The following is a 22,057-nucleotide window of genomic DNA, read 5'->3' on the forward strand; positions in this document are numbered from 1 at the left end:
TCTACAAAAAAGTAAAAATTAGTGGGATGTGGTGGCATGTGCCTGTACTCCCAGCTACTCAGAAGGCTGAGGTGGGAGGATCACTTGAGGCCAGGAGTTTGAGGCTGTGGTGAGCCGTGATTGTGCCACCACACTCCAACCTGGGTGATGGAGGGAGAACATGTGAAAAAGAACAATAATAAATAAATGGCCGGGTGCAGTGGCTCCTGCCTATACTCCCAGCACTTTGGGAGGCCTGGGCAGGCAGATCAACAGAGGTCAGGAGTTCAAGGCCAGCCTAACCAACATGGAAAAACCCCATCTCTACTAAAACATATAAAATTAGCCGGCTGTGGTGGTGAATGTCTGTAATCCTACCTACTCAGGAGGCAGAAGCAGAGACAGTAGAATTGCTTGAACCCAGGAGCCGAGATCATGTCGTTGCACTCCAGCCTGGGCAACAAGAGTGAAACTCCATCTCAAAAATAAAACAAACAAACAAACAACAAACACACTGAGCTAGGCACGGTGACCCAGCACTTTGGGAGGCTGAGGCGGGTGGATCACTTGAGCCCTGCAGTTTGAGACCAGCCTTGGCAACATAGTGAGACCGTATCGCCACAAAAACATTACATAAAATTAGCCAAGGATGGTGGTGGGCGCCTGTGGTCCCAGTTACTAGGGAGGCTGATACGGGAGGATTGCTTGACCTCTGGTGTTAGAGGCTGCAGCGAGTCATGCTCGCGCCACTACACCCCAGCCTGGGCAACAGAGTGAGACCCTGTCTCAAAAACAACAGCAACAAAACATAGTGATGGCCTCCTCCGAGCCAGGCTCCGTGGTGAGCACTGGGTGAAGCCCGAGGAGAGCAGCTCACATTGATTTACCCCTGAACCAGCTCTGTGGGCCATACCCGAGGGTAGGAGCAAACGGAGGGAACTGTCTGCTGAATGAATGAATGAGCAAACGCGTGGAGGACGCGGCCCGGACGCCCATTAACAGACGAGGACGCCGTCCCAGGGCGCCCGAAATCCCGGAGCAAGAGCCAATGGGAGCCGATTCCAAGCAGAGCTGCCCCCAACGACCGCCCGCCGCTCCAAGGCGAGGAAACCGAGGCCGCGGCCCCGCACCTCCCCCGCAGGGGCGGCCCTCGCCTGGCGGGCGGCGTGCGAGCAGGGGCCGCCCCTTCCAGGGCCTGCGCTCTGTGGGGTCCGCCGGCCGGCGGGTGGGCGGGGAGCAGGCCGGGGGCGGCGCGCGGCTGGAACCTGAGCCGGCGGAGGAGGGACCCGCGGGCGGACGGGCGCCGGGCGGTCCGGCCGGGATTCAGGAAGCACGGAGCTCCCGGCCGCCGGCGCCCAGCCGACCCGGAGGTGAGTGGGGCCCGGGCCCAGGAGGAGCCGCCCAGCCGAGGGCCCCTCGCGCCCCTGGGGGCATCTCTGTGGCCCGTCCGGTTCCGGGGGTCCTGAGGCTCCGAAGTGTGGGCCAGGGAGGCGCGAGGCAGGAGGCGCGAGGTTCAGCGGGCGCCGGCCTCTCCGCTAAGTGCCCTGGGGCGGGACCCCGGCTCTTTGGGCCTCGGTTTTATCACCTGTGAAATGGGCACCAACGCGGGTCCTGGGGTAGCAGGTCTGGGGAGGGCGGTCCGGTTCTCTGAGACCCCAAGCCAGGGAACCAAAGGCCCGGAGCCCTGCATCCTTCCTGAGGGGACTTGGAAGAGGGATTTGGGGGGGGCGCGGGGGCGAAGGTTTGCCCTTGGCCTCTGAGCATGTCGGAGGAAATCTGGAGTCTGGAGCTTCCAAAGGCTACTTCTTGGTTACTGAGTCCCAGAGAGATGGCTGTTTCCTCCTAGAAGCATGAAACTCTTGAACCTGTAGTTCTGCCCTGGACTCTCAGGAAGGCCCTGGGCAGAGGGAGAGAGACTCCCGCACTTCCCTCTTGCCTGGAAATACCAACCACAGACACGTTCATCCAGCCACCCCTGCCCTAGCCTGCCCCAGCTGTCCCCTCTGCCTGTGCTCTCTGTTTTGCAGATGGGGACACTGAGGCTTAGGTCGGGGATCTAGCCAATCGGGATTTAAACTAGGGGCTGCCCCGTGCCAAAGCCTCCCCTGCCACACCAGGTGCGCTGTCCTGGGGCCAGCTCTGCACACAGGACCTGGTGCCCACGGGGTGCTTGGGAAGTGACAGGGCAGAGGTGGCCTGTGACTCTTTGGGTTCAGCTGCTAAAGCAAAGACCTCTGCTGCGGACGGGGGGGGGGGGCGGTGAACCCCTGAAATGCTGGCAGATACCCTGTGGGAGCTTTGTTCTGGGATGCTAAGACCTGCTTGAGTATTTAAGCTTTGCCACTTTGGCTCTGGGCAAGGGGGTAACTCGGGGCTGGCTCCTGAGGAGGGTGAGAGGTGGGCTTTTTGGGGAGCATGGGTAGAACGGTCAGGCGGGGTCATCTGCGAGGTGGAGAGCAGGCCTGTGTGGGGCTGGGGTGTGTGCTCTGTAGTCCCCTGCTGTGTGACCTTGGGCTAGTCACTTAGCAGTCTGAGCCTCTGTGTCCTCTCCTCTGTAATACTGGGGTGCCTGAGGGCAAGCCCCAGGGCTGCCGTGAGGACCCTTGGAGGAACCTGGCGCAGCCACTGTTGGCTGGCATCATTGTTTCAACAGTTGTTGCTGCTCCAGACATTTTCCTAACGGGGTGACATTTCCACATTTCGCCAGTTCATTCTGTCTGAAGAACGGTGGGAACCAGAAAGGCTGGAGACCCACCTCGACTGGTGGATTGCAGGGGGAAGGGGCCCCAGACACAAATGGCAAATGGCAGTCATAGCTCAGGGTGGTTCACTTTGTAAGACCAAGGCGGGGCTGTTTGGAATGGAGGTAGCCAGGGAATGGTTGCCTGAACAAGAAGGGTGTGATGCCCCAGGAGGGAGGCTTCACGTGAGCTCTGGTGAGGCTGGGATTCCCCAGGTGAAGCCCAGACACCTTATTTCTGGGGCAGGGGCTGTGGAGCTTCCTCCTGCCTCATCTGGTGCCAGCCAGCCCTCTGCCACTTGCTCCCGCCTCCAGCAAATGTTCTCTGCAAGCTCACCTGTGCCAGCTCTGGGCTGGGCACTGGAGCACTGAGATGCCTCAAGTCCCAGCCTCGCTCTGGCCTGTGCAGGGAAGAAGGATTTCCCCTGGGGCAGCTGTGGCCCCAAGGGAGGAGCTCCCACACCTGACTGTGGGCTTCTAGCAAGGTGAGCATGGCCGGCGCTTAGTAAATGTATGCTGTGGAATGAATGGAGGTCAGGGGAGCACGCCAGAGGGTAGGAGGACCAGGAAGGACCCACGAGGGCTGGGTCAAGGGGGTGTTGGAGCCGCACCTTGAAGAATAAATGCAGAAGTAGAAGAAAGGGCATTCAGGCAAAGAGAATGGTGCTAGCAGAGACATGACTTTTACCTGTTACCAGGTGGCTACACCTGGGGTTTACAGAGCAGAGAAATCGTTCTGTTTGTCTGGAGTTTGTGACGTGACTGAAAGGGTAAGGGATTAGACAGGCAGGGGCTAAGCCAGGCCCAGAGGCCCAGAGGTCCTGGCTGGGAGTGACATGGTTGTTCATGTGTTCTAGAAAGGCCCCTCGGGCTGCAGAGTGGGAAAGATTGGAGGATCCTAGAGGGAGAGGCTGGCGCCAAGGCTGGGGAAGTCGTCCAAGCTCCGAGTGGAGAGGGGCAGCTGGAAGGAGATGTAGGCGGGACAGAATCACTCAAGACAGCCTCCTGTGCCTGGCACATAGTAGGTGCTCAGCCAGTGTTGATGGCATGGTTGTCTGAACAAATGCTTCTGAGCTGGTCAAAGTTCCTCTATTCCTAGGGGGATGGGGTCCACATGAAGTGGGTGTCTCTACCCCACGCAGGCCCTTGACCCTGCTGTCTGCCTCAGTTTCCCCCACTTGACTTTGGGAAAGACACACCAGTCTGTTCTTCAAATTATAGGGACCCAAGTAACAGCTCCTCTTGTTGTCACAAATAGCATCCGGGCAGCCAAGAGAACGTTTATTTCATACCGGTGGGCCCTCTGGAATGCTCCGCATCACCGACTTGGAGCAGAATTCACCTGTTAAAGATTAATTCAGATCTCTTGAGATCTTGAGATAACTCGTGGTCTTAGGCCCTGTGGCTGCTGTTCTGAACTCTGGGTACAAGGTTCTGTCTGGCTTTAGCCCAGCCTGGGTTGCATTGACAATTATGATGGTGGCAAGCCTTTACTGAGTGCTCACTGTGTGCCAAGCAGGGAGCTAAGCACTCTCAGCACATTTGGATACAAAACTATGATTGTCCCCTTTTTCAGAGGGCAGAATGAGGTCTGGAGGGTAAGTCGCTTGTCTGGGTTCTCTCAGCTGAGAAGGGCAGAGCTGGGACCTGAATCCCATTTGTCTGATTGCAAATCCATCCCTTCACCTGTAAGGTGGCCCGTCCCCATTTGTCTGAACCCTCGCTGGGGTGCCTGGGCTCATGGGAGAGATACTCTACAGTACAGAGTTAGGAACCTAATTGCCCGGGTAATCGCAGTGGCTCACGCCTCTAATCCCAACACTTTGGGAGACCAAGGCAGGTGGATCGCCTGAGCCTGGGAGTTTGAGACCAGCCTGGACAACATGGTGAAACCCTGTGTCTAGAAAAAATACAAAATTTAGCCGAATATGGTAGCATGCACCTGTAGTGCCAGCTACTTGAGAGGCTGAGGTGGGAGGATCGCTAAGCCAGGAGTCAGAGGTTGCAGTGAGCTGCAATTGCGTCACTGCACTCCAGAGCGAGAGACCCTGTCTCAAAACAAACAAACAAAGAACGTGAATTGCACAGACAGGCCTGGGCTTAAACCTTTGGCCTGCTGTTCCTCCCGGGGGGAGCTCTGGGAAGCCACCTGGCCTCGCTGGGCCTCCATTTCCTCCTCTGTCCAAGGGACACTCGTCCTACTTTGCAAGGATGATCCAAGGGACGTGGATGGGGCTGTGAGACCTGGCTCTTCTGCCTCAGCCTGTATCAGCTCCCCTTGTCCCCAAGCCCATTCCGGGGCATGGTTTCTTCCAGCTCATCCCCCTGGCCACCCATAGAGAGCCCCTTTGTGCCAGGTGGGTGGGTGGAAGGTATTGGGGGCAAAGCTAGACTTGCATTTGGGGAAAGAATGATACCTTTCCAGCAGTGAAATATTTATGAGCATTGACTAAGTGCCAGGAGCCGGCAACTTTTTTTTTTGCTTTCCTGATTTAACGCTTAAAAACTGGGGCTGGAGCCCAGCTGCCCAGGTTCAAATCCCAGCTTCCAATAAGCTCCCTTACTCCTTGGGCCTCAGTTTCCTCATCTGGACAATGGGGATAAGGTAATGCCTGCCTTGCTGGGAGGTTGTAGACAGTCTTCAGCACAACCTTGAGTGTTTACTTTAAAACCAGCATCTAATGCTTGATGTTCACTTTTTATTTTTATTTATTATTTTTAGAGACAGGGTCTCAGTCTGTCTCCCAGGCTGGAGTACAGTGGTGTGATCATAGCTCACAGCAGCCTCGAACTCCTGGGCTCAAGTGATCCCCCTGCCTCAGTCTCCCAAGTAATTGGGACTACAGGTGTGCCTCACCACACCAGCCAATTAAATTTTTTTTTTTTTTTTTTTTTTTTTGCGGAGACAGGGATGTCACTATATTGCCCAAGCTTGTCTCAAATACCTGAGCTAAAGTGATCCTCCTGCCTTAGCCTCCCAAAATGCTCAGATTAGAGGTGTGAGACCTGATGTTCGTTTTGATGGTGGAACAGCTTTCCTGCTGCTGGGGATGGGCAGGGGCAGGAAGGCAGAGCCCCATTTTACAGCTGAGGAAACTGAGACTCAGAGAGGAAGCAGTTTTCCCAGGGACGCCCAGCTGGCTCATGGCAGAGCTGGAGCTGAAAGCCGGCTCTGAGTGACATTGGTGTTCTTGGGTTAATGAAAAGCCCAGTGACCAACTTAGCTTCTTGTGTGGAAGGCGACGGCAGGCTCACCCATCTTGGAGCCTGCGCCACCTCAGCTCACCTCCAAGATCTGCCACTCGCTGCCCTGTGACCTCAGGAAGTGACCTAACCTCTCTATTCCTGGACTTTGCTGAGGTCAGAGCTCTGCCAACTTGAGGGGGGTTTGGGTTACTCTGGCTGCTGCTTTTGTCCTGGCCTGGGCTCCTTCTGCCTCGGGTGCCCTTGGGTCCCAGGAGCTGGCACCCAGGTGGCCGGACAGAAATGAGGAAGGGACAGGGCCTCACTTTCAATATGACTCTGACTTCCTTCCCCTCCCCCCAGCCCTTTCCTCACCGTTGGTTTCCTCTTTCTGCCCTGAGCCCTGGCCACTGCTGGTCGTGTGACCCCAAGGAGGTCACGCCACCTCTCTGAGCATGTTGCCTCATCGGCGAGAGAGGACCACACGAGACCACGCCAGGCACACAGGAAGCCCTCGCGGGTCTCCAGATGAGGTCAGGGCGTTGGAAAGGCCACAGAAGGAGGTGGGAGCTCAGGGGACAGACAGGCAGGCCATTGACCAAACGGGAAAATCCTTATTTTTCTTTGGGTAGTGAGTAACAGCTGCCCCTCCGGTCCACCCACCCTGCCCCCTGCACAAAGAGCTCCTCAGTCTCACGGTGTGTCTGTTTTTCCTTGAGGGTGGAGTGGCCTGGGTTCCACCCGGTTGACTGGGAGGGCTGCCACCTTCTGGGACTGTTCCCTGTGTGTGTGTATGTAGACGTGCATGTGTATGTGTGTATATGTGTATATGTTTATGTGTACGTGTGTATGTGTGTCTATGTGTGTATGTATATATGGATGTGTATATGTGCATATATGTATACCTATATGTGTATTCGTGTGTATGTGTATATGTCTCTGTGTGTTGGTGTGTATATGCATGTGTGCATGTGTGTATATGTGTGCATGTGTGTATATGAATGTCCATGTGTGCATGTGTATATGTATGTATGTGTGTATATGTCTATGTGTGTGTTTGTGTGTATACATGTGTGTCCATATGTGTGTATATGTATACGTGTGTGCGTGTGTCTATGTGTGTATGTGTATGTGTTTATATGCATCTGTGTATTGTGTATATATATGTGTATATGCATGTAGTGTGTGTGTGTTTCTATGCATCTGTGTATTGTGTATATATATGTGTATATGCATGTAGTGTGTGTGTGTTTATATGCACCTGTGTATTGTGCATATGTATGTGTATATGCATGTAGTGTGTGTGTGTGTTTATATGCACCTGTGTATTGTGCATATGTATGTGTATATGCATGTAGTGTGTGTGTGTGTGTGTGTGTGTGTGTGTGTGTGTGTGTGTTTATGGAGGGTGGGCTCCATGGGCTTTGGGCTGAGACCTCAGCAGGTGAGGGTGGGTCAGGGGGCATGGGGCTGACTGACCCGTGGGTGTGGTTCACTCCTGTCCCCACTCAGCACACAAGAAGGACTCAGGAATACCTGTAGGTAGAGTGAAGGAATGAAGGAAGGAAGGAAGGAATGACTGGGTGAGCTAGCCAGGCAAAGCATCAGAGGGAAGCACCTGCCCAGATGCAGGCTCTGGCTCTGAGACTGAGTTTGCTTGTGTGAGTGTCATGGTCTTGTTTAGCCTCAGTTTCTTCATCTGTAAAATGGGCTCATGATAGTTGTTCTCATGAGAGGTGTTGGTCTCATAGGCCAGAAGGCCACACACAGTAGGTGCTCAGTAAGCTGTCTGTTCAAAGATGGAAGGGAAGAAGTTAATTAGTTAGTTGGGCAGAGGTTCACCTTGGAGACCTGTCTGCCCTGGAGAGAGTAACTAAGCCCGTCTTTCACTCCTTTCCTCTGTTTGTTCATCCATCCATCCATCCATCCATCCATCCATCTATCCATCCATCCGTCTGTCCGTCCGTCCATCCGTCTGTCCATCTATCCATCCATCCATCCCTCCATCCCTCCATCCCTCCATCCCTCCATCCATCTCTCCATCCATCCATCCATCCATCCATCCGTCTGTCCGTCCATCCCTCCATCCATCCATCCCTCCCTCTCTCCATCCATCCATCCGTCCGTCCATCCGTCTGTCCGTCCATCCCTCCATCCCTCCATCCCTCCATCCCTCCATCCCTCCATCCATCCATCCATCTGTCCATCCATCTGTCTGTCTGTCCATCCATCCATCCATCCATCCATCCATCCATCCATCCAACCATCCAGGAAATACATCTTGAGCAGCTGCTATGTGCCGGGCCCTGCTCCAGGCATCTGGGCCTCAGCAGTGACTGGGAAGGAGTCCCCACTCCTAGAGCTTTTGTCTGAGTCACATCATCCCACATGAAATGCTCTGAGGCCACTTGGTAAGACTCTGATACCCACAATGACCAAGTAACCCAGCGGTGGGAACTGCGATGAGCTCGCTTTTACAGGCGAGGAAACTGAAGCTTGGAGGTCAAGTGATCCGCCTGGGGTCACACAGTTACTAAATGGCAATGCTAAGATTCAGACTCCAAGCCTGTCACCACTGTGCCATCCTCTCCTGCTGACTTCCAAGGGGCATGGCATTGAGAAGGGCGGTCCTAGGGAGAGGGCATGGTAGCCCCCAAAGGGATGAATGAACTCAAATGGATTTAAAAGCAGATGGTTGGAATTCTAGGCACATTCACTTCCTGTAGTTGTGGCCTCAGTTAAATCTCATTCTCTCTGATCCTCAGTTTGCTCATCTGTGAAATGGGGATATCAATAACGCCTACCTCAAATGAGAGAGAAATGTGAAAGCGCTTAGCATATAATAGGTATTGGATAAATGTCAGCCCTTACCTCCTTTCTCCGGGGACTGAGTTTATTCATCTGGGAATGGAGACAAACATTTTTAATCTCTATAGTTATTTGGATTAAAACAGACAGAAGAAGCCAGATGCAGTGGCTCACGCCTATAATCCCAACACTTTGTGAGGCCAAGGTGGGTGGATCATACAAGCCCAGGAGTTCAAGACTAGCCTGGGCAGTATAGTGAGACCCCTTCTCTACAAAAGATAAATTTTAAAAGTAGGCATAGTGGCACACGCCTGTGGTCCCAGCTCTGGGGAGGCTGAGGTGGGAGGATGCAGTGAGCCATGATTGTGCCGCTGCACTACAGCCTGGGTGACAGAGCCAGACCCTGTCTCAAAACAAAAAGCAACCAAATGGGAGGTGCCATGTGAAGTGTGCCACGGAGGGTAGGCATTACTGATGGAGGGATTGCAGGCATTAGCCTCGACCGTAATTCCAAGCAGTTTACCCTGGAGGCAGCAGCCTACTGTTGGCACAGACTGGTGTTGAGGCGGGCTGGGGCAGAGGAAGGATCTCAAACTGCTGCCTTGGGCTCCCTTCCCCACTTCCCGCCCCATCCACCCATCCTGGGCACCTGCCCACTTCCCGCTCCTCTGATTTGGCAAACTCAGGACTTTTGCTCTTAGGAGTGGGGTAGAGGAATGTGCTTATGGATAAGTGTCCTGTCCCTTCTGGCCCTCAGTCTCCCAGCTGGAGGGGAGCCCTTGTCCTGACAGCCTTCCAAAGGTGACAGAAGATGGAAGTGAGGTGGCGAAAGGCGAGGTCTCTGCAGTCACAAGCCCTGCAGAGACCCCGGAAGTGTGGGTTCCAGCGCCTGCCCAGTTCACCTCCCTAGACCTAATTGTCATCGTTCCCACCCCCGCTGTAAATGGAGAGAATCTTAACAAGAATAGCAAAGCAGCTGCTGTTCATTGAATGCTTTGCGTTTGCCAGGCACTGCGCTGAAGGCTTGAACCGTCGCATTTAATCCTCATGATAGCCCTTTGGGGTAGGAGCTGTTATTTTATTTTTTAATATTAAAAATAAATAGCCGGGCACGGTGGCTCAAGCCTGTAATCCCAGCACTTTGGGAGGCTGAGGCGGGTGGATCACAAGGTCAAGAGATCGAGACCATCCTGGTCAACATGGTGAAACCCCGTCTCTACTAAAAATACAAAAAATTAGCTGGGCATCATGGTGCATGCCTGTAATCCCAGCTACTCAGGAGGCTGAGGCAGGAGAATTGCTTGAACCCAGGAGGCGGAGGTTGCAGTGAGCCGAGATCGCGCCATTGCACTCCAGCCTGGGTAACAAGAGCAAAACTCCGTCTCAAAAAAATAAATAAATAAATAAATAAATAAATAAATAAAAATAAATAAGTAAATGCATTTATTTTTTTGTACAGATAGGCTCTCACTAGGTTGCCCAGGCTGGTCTTGAACTCCTGGGCTCAAGCGATCCTCCCACCTTGGCCTCCTAGAATGTTGGGATTACAGGTGTGAGCCACTGTACCCAGCCTTGTTTTTAAATTTAAAGCGTGAATGTACAGTACACCAAATAATTATGGAGCAAATATGGCTTATCCCCACCCAGGTCATAGTAATTATTACCCCCACTTTACAGATAAGGAAACTGAGGCCCAGAGACAAGATGTGACTTGGACAAGACCATACGGCCAGTGAGTGGTAGATGAGTTGTAGAGCATTGATCAGGCAACGTTCAGAGGCCAAAGGATCCTCTCTGTGGCTGTGACTGTTCTTTAGGAGAGGGACTAGACCAGAGAGAAGGCGGCCCTAGGATTTTTTTTTTTTTTTTTTGAGACGGAGTCTAGCTCTTGTTGTCCAGGCTGGAGTGCAGTGGCGCTATCCTGGGTCACTGCAACCTCTGCCTCCTGGGTTCAAGTGATTCTCATGCCTCAGCCTCCCGAGTAGTTGAGATTACTGGTGGCCACTACGACGCCTGGCTAATTTTTGTATTTTTAGTGGAAACCGGGTTTCACCATGTTGGTCAGGCTGGTCTCAAACTCCTGACCTCAGCTGATCCACCCACCTCAGCCTCCCGATGTGCTGGGATTACAGGCGTGAGGCACCATGCCTGGCCGGCCGAAGGTTGTGATACCTCCCTTCTCCTGGGCTGAAGCTGAGTAGCATGTTCTGAAGCAGGGCTGGCTGAGAGGGTGGCATCCTGGGGCTACGCTCTAATGGGAGGGAAGCGAGATAAGGGAAGAAGGACCTGGAGCCTCCTTGGGTAGTGACTTTGTATCCTTGAGCCCCTACTGTGTGCCAGACCCTGTTCGAAACCCTTTACATGGCCAGGTGTGGTGGCTGACACCTGTAATCCTAGCACTTTGAGAGGCCGAGGTGGGTGAGTCATCTGAGGTCAGGAGTTCGAGACCAGCCTGGCCAGCATGGTAAAACCCTGTCTCTACTAAAAATACAAAAATTAGCTAGTGCTGTGGCGGTGCCTCTAATCCTAGCTGCTAGGGAGACTGAGACAGGAGAATCACAGGAACCTGGGAGATGGAGGAGGTTACAGTGACTCAAGATTGTGTCACTTGCACTCCAGCCCGGGTGAAAGAGCAAGACCCTGTCTCCAAAAAAAGGAAAAGAAGAGAAACCCTTTATGTATGCTTAATCCCCATGGCATTCCCATATTGCAACAAGGAAACTGAGGTTCTGGGAGGGAAGTGACTTGCCTGAGGTCACTCAGCCTGGAAGGGTCATTGACATGTAATTCACATATCACAACTCAGTCTTTTAAAACGTACAGTTCAGTGGTTTCTTAGTGTATTCGGAGTTGTACAGATGTCAGCACCATCTCATCCCAGAACATTTTCATCACCCCCAAAAAAGGACCCTGTACCCATCAGCAGTCACCACTGCCCCCTCCCAGCCCCTGGCAACAACTAATCTGCTTCCTGTCTCTATGGATTTGCCTGCTCTGGGTATTTCATATAAATGGAATTCTGCAATATGTGGTCTTTTGTGTCTGCAAGGTGCATGCTCTTAACCATTAAGCCATACCACCTCTTGGTGGCTCCTGTCCCGGGGCTGGGACCCTTGGAAATGACTTGGTCCCTGTGCAAGCTCAGAGGGGCATCAGCTTGTCCTGTCAGCTGGCCTCCCTCCAGCCAAGGGCTCGCAGAATGACAGAATGACTGCCACGGCCGCGCTGGCCTTGCCCTCCGTGGGGCCCGGTGAGTCACCCCAGACCTGCCCTGCCTGGGTGGTGTGAGTGTAAGGGGGACACCCTCCCGCATGGGGTGGGGGCCCAGCAGGACACTGGGGCTCTGTCTGTCCTGGACAGGCAGTCACTGTGCAGCAAACAGGAAGCGGGCTGGGCCGAGACCTGCTAGGTAAATACAGGCTGGCCAGGGAAGGTGCTGGGCATGGCGCGATGCCCCCCCCACCGCTGCTGCCTGCCAAGGGCCGGGGAGCCGTGGGTAACCTGGCAGGCAGTAGGTTCTGCCTGGCCAAGGAGCTGAGCTCCCAGCCGGCTGCTCCCAGTGGCCGCCACTTCGAGATGGCTGCCAGAATCTACCTCCAAGAGTCGGTCCAGCTGCTCGGCCTTCTCTAGGACTCGTTGCCTTCCTCGGCCCTTTTGTTCTTCTGTTCCCCTAATGATTCTAATAAATAGGACACTGAGACTGATGATTCCAACAGCAGCCACTCTTGACTGAGCGCGTGCTCTGTACCAGGCCCTGGGCTCAGTGTTTTGAATGCTTTATCTCATTTAACCCTCATGACAGTGCCCTTGGAGTAGGTGTTACGATCATTGCTATTTTACAGGCGAGGAAACCAAGGCATGGGAAGGCCAGGTGACTTGCCCAGAGCTGGTGAACTGGCAGGGACTGCGATCCACCCCCCACCCCATTCTTTCTCTGGCTCCTCCCTCCCAGAGTTCTCTTGTCTTTGTGGAGTGTCGGTCAAAGGCGCAGGTCCTGGGGATGAATGGATTTTAATCCTGCTTCTCACTTTCTGGAGCAAGGCAATGCCAGACAAGTGACTTTCGCCTCTCTGAGCCTCAGTTTTCTTAACCTGGAAGGTGGGGAGGGGTGGACAAGTCTGGGGCTTTCTCTCTAGTACCAGCAAGGCTCAGAGTCCGTGTCTTCCTAGTACCTTCCTAGCCCTGCGAGACTGATCTGGAATGGCAGGCACACACAGTTGTGTTTATTTGAGGGTACTGTAGGAAGTGGGGGCCCCCAAATTGGCCAAGGAGCCCCAGGATGGAGGGAGCAGGAAGCACACTGGGTCAGTCTGGGAGCCTGAGCTCCTTTCCCGGGGGCTGCTTCCTACCTATGGATTCCTCCCCGACCCACCTCCCGCGGCTCACCCTTCTCTTCCTCCTCTCCTTCTCCCTGTGCCTCAGGCCACACCATTCTTCTGTGCACCCTGCACTTCCCTGCTATACCTTTGTCCTTGACGCCTCCGCTGCCCTTTATCATCCTCCACCTCCTCCTTCTGCTCGAAGCCTCTCCCTCTCCCCATCAGGATTCCGGCTGCCCCTGCTTTGTAACTCTGCCTGGACGTCACAGGTCCCTGGTCTTACCGCTTTAAAAAACAAATATTCATTGACACTTCATTCTGCTTTAGCACCTTGCTGAATGCTGGGGCCACGAAATAGTCCCTACCACATGGAACTAAAACTCTGGAGGTGAAGAGAGAAGGTGAATCAAAGAATAATATAGAGGCCAGGTGAGGTGGCTCATGCCTGCAATCCTAGCACTTTGGGAGGCCGAGGCGGGTGGATCACCGGAGGTCAGGAGTTTGAGACCAGCCTGGCTAACACGGCAAAACCCCGTCTCTACTCAAAATACAAAAAGTTAGCCAGGTGTGGTGGTGCATGTCTGTAATCCCAGCTACTCGGGAGACTGAGGCACGAGAATTGCTTGAACCTGGGAGGCGGCAGTTGCAGTGAGTTGAGATCACTGCACTCCAACCTGGGTGACAGAGCAAGACTCTGTCACAAAAAAAAAAAAAAAAAAAAAAAAAAAAAAAAAAAAAAAAAATACACATATAGAAAAGTTTAATCGTGGGAAGTGCTGTAAAGGAAGGAACACGTTACTTTAAGAGTGGAAACAGGAGGGCTTCTCAGAGGAAGTGCCTTTTAAGAGGAAGCCTCAGGTGTAAGTGGGAGCCAGCCAGCGAAGGGAAGGGCACTCCAGGCCGAGGGAACAGCCTGTGCAAAGGCCTGAAGGCGGGGAGAGCCGTCTGCCTTCCTCCTGGACTGCGAGTTATCTGAGGTTCCACGCTTTCATGTCTCCCCTGTGCCCCACAAACAGGTGCCGCTCCACTGATGCCTGGTGGAATGAGTTGATTCCAGAAGGGAGGGAACCGGCTGCCTGGAATCCTCTCCCCTGGGGCGGAGCGGCCTTGCACGCCCAAACTTGCCCCCAGATTTAAGCAGCTTTCCTTGGTCACGTAATCAGGAGGATGGGATTTGACAAATGTGTGCCAGGGTTTCCATGAGATCAGGCAAAGCCGTGGGTAACCCTGAGGATGGGCCCCTTTTTCTACCCTCTGCAAGTTGGGAAAGAGGGATGGAGCCAAAGACCTCTGCCACCACTGAATCGGGATTCTCAGAGAGAAGGTAGCTGCTGTGCAATCTGCAGGTTATTGAGGCTCTCTTTGTGCCAGGCACTTGGCTCAACGGATATCCCTCTCACAAGGACCCTATTAAGATCCCTTAATAGGGCAGCTAGAAAAGTGAAGATCAGAGAGGTTGGGTGACTTGCTCAAGCTCACCCAGCGAATGAGCTGTGGACCTGGGATCTGAACCCCTCGTCTGCCTGACGTCAAAATGCTCACTCCTGTGCCCCACCGGCTCAGGGCCATGGGAACAGAAAGCCAGGTTCCCAGAAAGCCTGGGGTCTCTGTCCAGGGCAGAAAGGAAGGCTTGGGGACCCTGGCTCAGCCCTGTATCTTGTCACCCTACTCAGGACCCCTGCACCCCTTAACTTGCCCATGCCTAAGCCCTTCTGGTCTATGCAGTTCGAACACCACCGGACACGACTCTGCCGCTTGGCTTGTCTAGTTCTTTCCCCACCAGAAGGTCAGCCCCCAAAGGGATTTTTATCTGTTTTGTTCACATCTGTGTCTCTAGTACCTGGCACATAGTAGGTGGTCAGTAAATATGTGGAATAAATGAATAGTTACCTGGTTTCTACTTCTGCCCCTTGGGCCCTTTCCAGAGGAAGATGTAAATTCTGTCCACCCTAACACAGCTACCATCTGTGTGGACTACCCTTTGGTAAATATATTCTAAAGACGGGTTTGACTATAAACCTTCTTTTGAATATATAGGATTTAAAACCAACGTATTCAAAAACCACTACTTTGGCTGGGCACAGTGGCTCATGCCTGTAATCCCAGCACTTTGGGAGGCCGAGGCGGGTGGATCATTTGAGGTCAGGAGTTGAAGATCAGCCTAGCCGACATGTAAAACCCCATCTCTACTGAAAATATAAAAATTAGGCGAGCGGTAGTGGTGTGTTCCTATAATCCCAGCTACTTGGGAGGCTGAGGCAGGAGAATCACTTGAGCCTAAGAGGTGGAGGTTGCAGTGAGCTGAGATCGCGCCACTGCACTCCAGTCTGGGTGACAGAGTGTGACTCTGTCTCAACAAACAATAAACAAACAAACAAACGAACAACCGCTGCTTTGAATGAGCGCTGTTGTGAAGATGTCAGTATGTGGGGACGTTCACAGTTGTGCGGGAACGTTCTTGGGCGCCTCCCTGATGCACCCACTGGGGAGGGGCTCCTGGTAGGAGGCGTTGTGAGCCCGTGCGGGCACGAAGGGCCCACCATTCCTGCTCACAGTGGGTGCACACGTGCACACGCACATGGAGGAAGGTGGGAAGAAATGTATGTGAAGGTCACAGGCAGAGGAGACACACGTGGACCCACACCCAGGCTCCCAGCCTCTCTCCCTGTCTGCACCCCCACTTCCCTCCCTCCCAAAGCTGGCATGAGTTTGGAATGTGTAATAACAGCCTTCAGGGCAAATTAGAACAGGGAGTAAACTCTTTCTCTGACCACAGAGAACAGGGCAGTGTTTGGGGAGGGAATTGCCACAGAGCAGCAGAGCTGGTTGTGTGTGCGTGTGTGTGTGTGTGTGTGTGTACACATGCCTGTGTGAATGTGTACTTGTGAGCTGGTGTGTACACACTCCTGGGTGGTGTGATGTGGAAGGAGCCCAGGGCCAGGAGTCTACAGGTTTTCTTCAAAGCCATTTGCTCCCTGGCTGGCCTTTTGGAGCCTCCATTTCCTGAGCTGCAAAGTGGGAGCAATAGCGCAGCTTTGTCCGGCTTCTTCGGGGATTAAATGAGAGAGGGGCCTGGTAGATTTTAACGTGGGCTATAAAATGCCAGGCTGTAGTTCTGGAGTGTGTGTGCATGTGTGTTTTGGGGAGGAGGGGTAAGGAGGAGAGGAAAATCAGAACCATATCACAGCGGTGGTGATGATGATTAAATATGACAAGAACCAACATTTATCAAGCATTTCTTAGGTGCCCAAGAAACACTTGACCTGCCTTATCTCCCAGAAGCCCTGCAAGGGAGGTTCTGTTACTGCAATCCACATTTTATAGGTAGAGAAACTGAGGCTCAGAAAGATGAGAATGGGCAGGCGGTAATCATCCCTACCTCCTGGGATGGTTGTGAAGCTTGAAGGAGACGTTGTAAGAGCTCAGCTGGTACCCTAGTACTCCATCATTAACCTGCTGTGTGACCTCAGGCAAGTCGCTTAGCCTCTCTGAGCCTCAGTTTTCTCATCTGTAGAATGGGAATGATCGCAGTACCTACCTCCAGGGCAGGCTTTTTCAACCTCAGTGCTGTTGACCTTGTGGGCTGAGCCATTCTTTGTGGTGTGGGCTGTCTTTTGCTTTGGAGGCTATTTAGTGTGTCTGGCATGGTGGATCCCAGCGAAGGCCCCTGTGCAGGGCCCGGCGAGGTGGCCGAGCTCTCTGATGGGGAGGCCTTCCCTTTCTCCTCCCTGATCAATCTGTTTGAGGGTGAGTATGGCTCCCTTTTGCCCTCACCTGGCACCCAGGACATCCCCAGTCCACGGAGGGGTTCAGCCTGGGCTCTGCAGCCGACTGCCCGCATTTCAGTCCTGGCTCTGTCACTAACCTGCTGTGTGACCTCAGCAAGTCGCTTAGCCTCTCTGAGCCTGTTTCCTCATCTGTAGATTGGGAACGATCGCAGTATCTACCTCCAGGGCAGACCTTCTCAGTCTCGGCACTATTGCCGTTGTGGCCGGGTCGTTCTTTGTGGTGTGGTGCTGCCTTCGCTTTGGAGGGTGTTTAGTGCCATCCCTGGCCTTGACCCGCCAGATGCCAGTACTACTCCCTCTCCTGTACAGTTGTGACCACAAATTATGTCATCAGATATGGCCAAATGTCCCTGTGGGAGGAGCAGAACTGTTGCTGGTTGAGAACCACTGGTCTGGAGTCATGGTAGGCGCTGGATGAGGCTCCGTGCTGGGCACAGCATGAGCTACGTCAGCAGGTGAGGATGGCGATTTAGTCCATAGTGATTATTTCCTCCTAATTAGAATGCTAATCGTGATTGCCCAAGGCCTTGACTTGCCCAAGGCCACACAACAGCCAGTCAGGTTGAGAATTGCTGGGAGGGGATTTGAACCCAGGACTGGCTGGCACCAGAGTCCCCATTTTGGAGTCACCAGGAACCCAAGAACCCAGGGTGCTGTCCAGGCGTGGTGGGGCGTTGCTTTCCTCCTTAAGAGAGGGGCGTGGGCCTGGTAGGGGCTGGAGGGACCTTCTTGGCTGCCTCCTCTGGCTTTGGGAACTCCCTGGGGTGGGGTTCTATTAGCCCTTGAGGTGCCTTGGTGAGGGGTGCAGTGGATAGAAGGGTATTGACAACAGAGGATGTGCCTGATGCTGCCTCTCCCCCAACCTCAGGACTGGGCTGTGCCCAGGAGAGTCTAATCCACCTCCCGCCAATGCCTGTGCCCCTGCAGATGCCCCTCCCACCTCAGCATCCCCCCAGCCCCCATTCCTGCAGAGCAAAACCCAAACACATGTGGCAGCCGTGAGGGGCTGGGGGTCCAGGTCTCCCTCTCCCACCTGGCAGGTCGAAAGGACCTCATGTCTCCAGAGGTCCTACTAGGTGCTGGCACTGAGTAGGTGCCTCACATGCTGGAGGACCTCAGGAGGAGGCTAGTCACCCCGGTCTTACAGGTGGGCATACCAAAGCACAGAGAGAGGAAGTGATTTGCCCATGGTCAAACAGCTAATGACGGCCAAGGCAGGAACTGGATCTCTCTGAGTTCAGAAACTGGCCTCCTGACTTCTCTTTTCTCCTTTAGTTATAATAACTGAAAACCCCACTCTATTTATTTTTAGGTGAAATCTTGCTCTGTTGCCCAGGCTGGAGTGCAGTGATGCCATCTCGGCTCACCGCAACCTCCGCTTCCCGGGTTCAAGCCATTCTCCTTCCTCAGTCTCCTGAGTAGCTGGGATTACAGGTGCCCACCACCACTCCTGACTAATTTTTCTATTTTTAGTAGAGATGGGATTTTGCCATGTTGGCCAGGCTGGTCTCAAACTCCTGACCTCAAGTGATTCTCCAGCCTCAGCCCCCCAAAGTGCTGGGGTTACAGGTGTAAGACACTGTGCTCAGCCAAAACCCCACTCTAATCCCAGAAGCAGCGCTGGATATACCTGGCCTCACTTCCCGCTGCCTGCAACCATATGAAGAAGGTGCTGTAATTGTACCCATTTTGCAGAGGAGGAAACTGAGACTTGGGGAGCTCAAGTGACTTGCCTAAGTTCATGCTACATGTAAATAGCAGAGCTGGGATTAGAACCCAGGCCTCAATGACTCCAAAGGCCAGGCTCTCCCTCCCCGTTGGTGTCCAGAGAGGAGCCCACCCTGGGAGGGAGTTCTGACCCTCTGTGTCCTGCTGTGCCCACTGAGGGAGGCCTCTTGCCGTGTCCCTACCTCTCTGGTCCAAGCCTTCCCTCCTGGAAGTCACAGAACAAACAAGGTGGAAACTGGTTTATTTGTTTTTCTACGTGTGTCTTGGGTGGGAAGGGTGAGATGTACAAGAGAGGCCTTTTCAGACATGCCCCTGCCTCCCACGTGGGGTGGTGAGAGTTCCAGGAAACTCACCCTCGGTGCTCAGCCCTGCCTGGCCGGCACCATGCTATAGAGAACAGGCAGCTGACAGCCAACCAGCCGGGTCTTACCCCTCCCTCGCCCTGGCTCCTGGCTAAGCACTGGACCTGGGAGCCAGAGAGACCTGATTCAAGTCCAGCCCTTCTCCCTGCAAGCTGTTTCACTACCGCCTTTGAAACCTGCTTCCTCATCTGATAAATGGGAACAAATGACATCTTTGTCATAAAGTTGTTCATTTGTGGGAGGACTCGGGGATGAACAAGACAAATACATTTCCTGCCTCTTGGTGCCCACAGCCTGGGAGCGGACCGTCCCCTGAACAGCTGGGATAAAGCTTCCGAGGAGATGAGTGTGGAGTGGGGTAGCGAGTATGTGCCGGGCAGGGAGGGCTTTCCAGAGGAGCCCAGTTGAGCTGGTACACCAGTGGGGAAGGAGTTAACCAGGCAGAGTTGGGGGAGGAATCAGCACTTTGTGCTGGGGAGCAGAGTTTGTACATGGGGGAAGTCAACTGAAGTCCTGGAGCCTCAGTTTCCTGTTCTGTAAAATGGGGATCATCATGCTGGTGTGTGATGAGGAAGCAGGGCTGCCGGCCCACACGGCAAGTCCACGTGGATTTTTTGAGCTCCTTCTGTTAATGGTTCTGCTTTAGCAGGTGCTTATCATGTGCCAGGCGCTGCACTGCACTGGCCACCGGCCAGCATGTTCTGCCCACCAGGCTTGGATATCCCCATCTTACAGGTCAGGAAACTGAGGCCATGAAACGTCGACTTGCTCCATAGCATGACTGAATGTGGAGCCTGGATTTGAACCTGGCTCGGTGGGGCTCCAAAGCTGGCTTTCTTGGTCATCAGTAGGGTCTGGGACCCAGGTATGGGGTCCCAGCGTGACCCTGCCCTCTGCCCTCTTTCAGCCAATATCCAGGGTAGTTGGCCCTGGGGCCAATTTGTGTTTCCACGTTCCTGAGAGAGGCTCCTGTTGCAGTTCCCGCCTGAGGCTGGCGGCCAACCACATCTAGGAGTGGCCTCCCTGCACTCCTGTCATTACAACGGTGGCTTTGAAGCATCTGGCAGCCCTGCTGCTTGTCCACGTGGGAGGGGGCTTCCTGGAGCCCCTGCTACCGACCGGGTTCTGCCTGATTTCCTTTTCATTCCCTTGCAGACTGAGCAGTGAAGACGGGCCTGGGGCCGGCATGGCGGATCCCAGCGAAGGTCCCCGAGCTGGGCCCGGGGAGGTGGCTGAGCTCCCCGGGGATGAGAGCGGCACCCAAGGTGGGGAGGCTTTCCCCCTCTCCTCCCTGGCCAATCTGTTTGAGGGGGAGGATGGCTCCCCTTCGCCCTCACCAGCCGATGCCAGTCGCCCTGCTGGCCCGGGCGATGGGCGACCAAATCTGCGCATGAAGTTCCAGGGCGCCTTCCGCAAGGGGGTGCCCAACCCCATTGACCTGCTGGAGTCCACCCTATATGAGTCCTCTGTGGTGCCTGGGCCCAAGAAAGCACCCATGGACTCACTCTTTGACTATGGCACCTATCGTCATCACCCCAGTGACAACAAGAGGTGGAGGAAGAAGATCATAGAGTGAGTATTGCTGGCTTCCTGGCCAGTAGTCTTCTCCTCTGTATCCATTCACCCATTCATCATCCATCCCTCTATCTGTTATCCACCCATCCATCCATCCATCCATCCATCCATTCATCTCTCCATCCATGTGTCATCCATCCACCCATCATCATCATCCATCCATCTAGTCATTTATCTATCATCCTTCCATCTGTCCATCTATTCATCTGTCTATCATTATTCCATCTGTCCATCTACCATCTACCCATCCATCCATCATCTATCCATCCACCCATCATCCATTCATCCATCTATACATTTATCCATCATCCTTCCATCTGTCCATCTGTTCATCTGTCCATCATTATTCCATCTGTCCATCTACCATCTATCCATCCATCATCTATCCATCCACCCATCATCCATTCATCCATCTATTCATTTATCCATCATCCTTCCATCTGTCCATCTATTCATCTATTCATCATTATTTCGTATGTCTATTCATCTATCCATCATCCGTCCATCCATCTATTTATCCATTATCCACTCCTCTACCCATTTACTCCTCTGTCCACCCTTCCATGGGACATTTTTCTGTTCATTCACCCATCCACCCACTCATTTATATAACTATTTATTCATCTATCTGTTCATTCCTTCATCTGATTTTTTTTTTTTTTTGAGACGGAGTTTCGCTCTTGTTACCCAGGCTGGAGTGCAATGGCGCGATCTCGGCTCACCGCAACCTCCGCCTCCTGGGCTCAGGCAATTCTCCTGCCTCAGCCTCCTAAGTAGCTGGGATTACAGGCACGCGCCACCATGTCCAGCTAGTTTTTTGTGTATTTTTAGTAGAGACGGGGTTTCACCATGTTGACCAGGATGGTCTCGATCTCTTGACCTCGTGATCCACCCGCCTCGGCCTCCCAAAGTGCTGGGATTACAGGCTTGAGCCACCGCGCCCGGCTCATCTGATTTTTTTTTTTTTTGAGTTGGAGTCTCACTCTGTTGCCCAGGCTAGAGTGCAGTGGCATGATCTTGGCTCACTGCAACCTCCGACTCCAGGTTTCAGTGATTCTCTTGTCTCAGCCTCCTGAGTAGCTGGGATTACAGGTGCCCACCCCCACACCTGGCTAATTTTTGTATTTTTAGTAGAGACGGGGTTTCACCATGTTGGTCACGTTGGTCTTGAACTCCTGACCTCAGGTGATCCACCCACCTTGGCCTCCCAAAGTGCTGGGATTACAGATGTGAGCCACTGCACCCGGCCATTCATCTGATTTTTTTATTCACCCACATATTCACCTAATCATCTGTCCCCCATTCATCTACTTGTCTGTCCATCTCTTCACCTACACATCCAGCCTTCCGTTGTTTATTATCTTCTTATTTATACATCTATTTACCCATCCATCCATCCATCCATCCATTTATCCATCTATCATCTACTCATTCATTCATCCAGATACCCAACTTTTCACTCTTGTCCATCTGTCCAATCCATCCATCCGTCCATCATCCACTTATTAAAATATCTATCTACCATCTATTCCTCCGTCCAGCCATACACCCATACACCAACCTTCCATTCATCTA

At 53.3% G+C, this 22,057-nt stretch overlaps 1 protein-coding gene across 1 annotated transcript in view; it reads left to right on the forward strand.

Annotated features, from left to right (window-relative positions):
* The first annotated feature begins 1,201 nt into the window (after nucleotides 1-1,201).
* The window catches only part of TRPV4 (transient receptor potential cation channel subfamily V member 4), a 52,926-nt gene continuing 32,070 nt past the window's right edge, over nucleotides 1,202-22,057 (forward strand). The window contains exons 1-2 of the mRNA XM_039472305.2: nucleotides 1,202-1,349; nucleotides 20,063-20,479. Coding sequence (XP_039328239.1) covers nucleotides 20,094-20,479 — 386 coding nt within the window. The 5' untranslated portion in view covers nucleotides 1,202-1,349; nucleotides 20,063-20,093. The remainder of the gene's footprint in view (nucleotides 1,350-20,062; nucleotides 20,480-22,057) is intronic.

This window comes from Saimiri boliviensis, chromosome 7, assembly GCF_048565385.1.
Source record: "Saimiri boliviensis isolate mSaiBol1 chromosome 7, mSaiBol1.pri, whole genome shotgun sequence".
NCBI classification, from domain to species: domain Eukaryota; kingdom Metazoa; phylum Chordata; class Mammalia; order Primates; family Cebidae; genus Saimiri; species Saimiri boliviensis.